Below are 4128 nucleotides of genomic sequence, written 5' to 3' on the forward strand. Positions count from 1 at the left end.
ATTATTATTATTATTATTATTATTATTCAGGTCACTGCTTGGAATCAAACTCGGAATCTTGTGGTTAAGAGCGTGGGCTACTAACCCCAAAATTCCAAGTTTGATTCCAGGCAGTGACCTGAATAATAATAATAATAATAATAATAACAACATCGAAAATATATATATATTATGTACACACACATACACACAGAGGTTTTATTGATGGCTAGCTTAGATTTCAGTTGAGAAGAATCTTATTGTTACATTTTAAACAAATTTCCCTAAGGCATCCAGGAATCCCAGGTTCAAACCACACCAGGTCTTATAGTTATATCTTTGTCCACATCTTCCATTCTGTTCTATATTTCTTGCTTTTGTTTATCTCAGATCTAAACACTTGATGCTTTTCTGCTTCCAGATATATGACCCTCACCACAAACGCTATGAAATACCATTCGAAGTACCAAAAGTTAACAAGCGGGCTCAACATGTCAGATATTCTTTCAAGACAGCTGATATCGGCAAACCTTTCCAGTTTAATGTTTCTCGGTTCAATCCCAGCACAGAAACCGTCGGAACAACTCTGTATGTTGTGTGTTTTGTTTTTAAACTTTGGTTAGCTGCTGCTGCTGCTGCTTCTTCTTCTTCTTCTTCTTCTTCTTTTTCTTTTTCTTCTTCTTCTTCTTCTTCTTCTTCTTCTTCTTCTTCTTCTTCTTCTTCTTTTTCTTCTTCTTCTTCTTCTTCTTCTTCTTTTTCTTCTTCTTCTTCTTCTTCTTCTTCTTCTTCTTCTTCTTCTTCTTCTTCTTTTTCTTCTTCTTCTTCTTCTTCTTCTTTTTCTTCTTCTTCTTCTTCTTCTTCTTCTTCTTCTTCTTCTTCTTCTTCTTTATGTGTGTGCTAGAGTGTGTATTTGTCTGTGTGATTTTCACCACCATCCATGGGCGACTGTTGGTCTTCCATAAATAACCTTGCCTGGACTTGTGCCTTGGAGGGAAACTTTCTTAGTGCAATCCCATGGTCATTCAATACCAAAGAGGGTCTTTACCCTTTACACTTTTATACATGATTATAAAATCAGTAGGGTCCTTGTTTGGGTTATAATGTTTTAGACTGCATTTTTCAGTTGGTGTAAAGTAGGTGATGGCTGGAATATGATGAAAAGCAGATATTGTGGGGCTGGCAGAAGGGGTCATACATTTTATGAGCTGGGAAAAGTGGGGTGCTTATTGCTGATCTAGGAAAATTAGGTGCACATTGTTTGGGTTAAGAAAAGGGACACATATTGCAGGGCAGCAAGAAATGGGGTACGCATTTTAGGGCAGGGAGAAGGGGACTTACAGGGGGCTAGGAAAAGGGATAATACATTGTAGGGCTAGAAGAAGGTGGGAGCACATTGGAGAGCTCAGAGAAGAAGGGAGAGCACATTGGAGGATTGAGAGAAGGGAGAACACATTGGAAAGACAGGAGAGAGTAATGCATATTATTATTGTTTTTTTTTTGTTATATTTTAGATTAGAAACTAAAGGTTCTCTGATATTTGCTGACCAATTCCTTCAGCTGTCTTACCAGTTACCTTCCAAATACATTTATGGTCTTGGAGAACATCACCTTCCACTCTTATTACCATTGGAAAACCAAAAACTAGCATTTTGGAATAAAGATCATGTCCCTGAGGTAAGCAATCCAAGTTTTATTATCACAAAATCTCAATACTAAAATCACAACATATTAGCCACATAAAGTTAATATCATCATCATCATCATCATTAAGGTGGTGAGGTGACAGAATCGTTAGCACGCCACGTAAAACGCTTAGTGGTATTTCACCTGTTGCTACATTCTGAGTTCAAATTCCATCAAAGTCAACATTGTCTTTCATCCTTTCAGGGTTGATAAAATAAGTACCAGTGAAACACTGGGGTTGATGTAATCAACTAGCCCCCTTCCCCAAAATTTCAGGCCTTGTGTCGTTAGTAGAAAGGATTATTATTATTATTATTATTATTATTATTATTATTATTATTATTATTATGAAGAATGCAGCGAGCTGACAGAATCGTTAGCACGCCAGGTGAAATTAGTGATATTTCACCTGTTGTTACATTCTGAATTCAAATTCCACCAGGGTAGACTTTGCCTTTCATTCTTCGGGCTCGATAAAATAAGTACCAGTGAAACACTGGGGTCGATGCAATCGACTAACCCCCTCCCCAGAATTTCAGGCCTTGTGCCTTCAATAGAAAGGATTATTATTATTATTATTATTATTATTATTATTATTATTATTATTATTATTATTATTATTATTATTATTAATAAGATGGCTTGCTGGCAGAATCGTTAGCACTCTGGGCAAAATGCTTAGCAGCATTTTGCCTGTCACTACGTTCTGAGTTCAAATTCTGCCGAGGTTGATTTTTGCCTTTCCTCCTTTCGGGGTCGATAAATTAAGTACCAGTAATCGACTTACCCACTTCCCCGAAACTTACCCACTTTCTATAGTAGAAAGGATCATCATCATCACCATCACCACCATCATCATCATCATCATCATCATCATCATCATCATCATCAAGGCAGAATTGTTTTTGCACACTGGACAAAATGTTTGGTGGCATTTTGTCTGTTTTTACATTCTGAGTTCAAATTCTGCAAAGGACAACTTTGCCTTTCATGCTTTCAGGGTTAATAAAACAAGTACCAGTTGAACGTTGGGGTTGATATGATCGACTTAATTCTTTGGCTATGCATCTTCTACAATAGCCCTGGGTCAACCAGAGCTTTGTGAGTGGATTTGGTAGACAGAAACTGGCAGACGCCCACCGTATGTATGTGTGTGTGTGTGTATGTGTGTGTATTTATGTGTGTGTCTGTCTGTTTTTGCTCTCTGCCATCGCTTGACAACCGATGCTGGTGTGTTTACATCCCCCATAACTTAGCAGTTCAGCAAAAGAGACCAATGGAATAAGTACTAGGCTTACAAAGAATGAGTCTTGGGGGGAGGGGGTTGATTCTTTTACTAAACACTTAAAGTGGTGTCCCAGCATGGCCACAGTCAACTGACTGAAACAAATAAAAGAATAAAAGAGTATGAGATTATAAAGAATTAATTCAAAATGGTGTGAATAAATAAGGATTATATTTGACAGTAGGCGCAGGAGTGGCTGTGTGGTAAGTAGCTTGCTTACCAACCACATGGTTCCGGGTTCAGTCCCACTGCGTGGCACCTTGGGCAAGTGTCTTCTACTATAGCCTCGGGCCGACCAAAGCCTTGTGAGTGGATTTGGTAGACAGAAACTGAAAGAAGCCCGTCGGATATATGTATGTATATATATATATGTGTGTGTGTGTTTGTGTATCTGTGTTTGTCCCCCCAACATCGCTTGACAACCGATGCTGGTGTGTTTACGTCCCCGTAACTTAGCGGTACGGCAAAAGAGACCGACAGAATAAGTACTAGGCTTACAAAGAATAAGTCCTGGGGTAGATTTGCTCGACTATAGGCGGTGCTCCAGCATGGCCGCAGTCAAAAGACTGAAACAAGTAAAAGGGTAAAAGAGAGTAATCTGAATGCTAAAGGGTTAATTATTTTCAAAGGGTTTCTTTTTTCTCCCTCTTCTTTTGCAGGATGCTTTGAATTTGTATGGCTCCCATCCATTCTATCTGGTTCTTGAAGAGGATGGAACCAGCCATGGCGTTTACCTTCACAACAGCAATGCCATGGGTAAGTTACCTCGTTCTCCCTCGCTCCTCTCCCCATCTTCTCCATCTTCCTCATCCTCTTCTTTTTCTCTGACTCTCACTCTCTCCCTCTTTCTCTCTCTCTCTCTCTCTCTCTCTCTCTCCCCCTCTCTCTTATTGTCATCTACATTAGCACCAGCATCATCATCATCTCCAACGCTCAGTTTCCCTTGCTTTCTCCCTCTCTCTCTTTTCCAGGACTTAGTTCTGTTTTTTAAGCCTGGTACTAAGTCTATTGTTTTGTGTTGCTGAACCGCTAAGTTACAGGGATGTAAACAAACCAACACTGGTTGTTAAGCACTGATGCGGGGGGACGGGGGCAAACACAGACATAAAGGCACACACACATAGAAATATATACATACACACACACACACATGCACACACACACAAACACACATACATATA

At 39.4% G+C, this 4128-nt stretch overlaps 1 protein-coding gene across 1 annotated transcript in view; it reads left to right on the plus strand.

Moving 5' to 3' along the window:
• The window catches only part of LOC106873500 (lysosomal alpha-glucosidase), a 35545-nt gene that overhangs the window by 10638 nt on the left and 20779 nt on the right, over positions 1 to 4128 (plus strand). Inside the window, exons 3-5 of the mRNA XM_052975685.1 lie at positions 401 to 567; positions 1491 to 1653; positions 3607 to 3703. Of these exons, the coding sequence (XP_052831645.1) occupies positions 401 to 567; positions 1491 to 1653; positions 3607 to 3703 (427 nt within the window). The remainder of the gene's footprint in view (positions 1 to 400; positions 568 to 1490; positions 1654 to 3606; positions 3704 to 4128) is intronic.

This window comes from Octopus bimaculoides, chromosome 22 (genome assembly GCF_001194135.2).
Source record: "Octopus bimaculoides isolate UCB-OBI-ISO-001 chromosome 22, ASM119413v2, whole genome shotgun sequence".
NCBI lineage: Eukaryota > Metazoa > Mollusca > Cephalopoda > Octopoda > Octopodidae > Octopus > Octopus bimaculoides.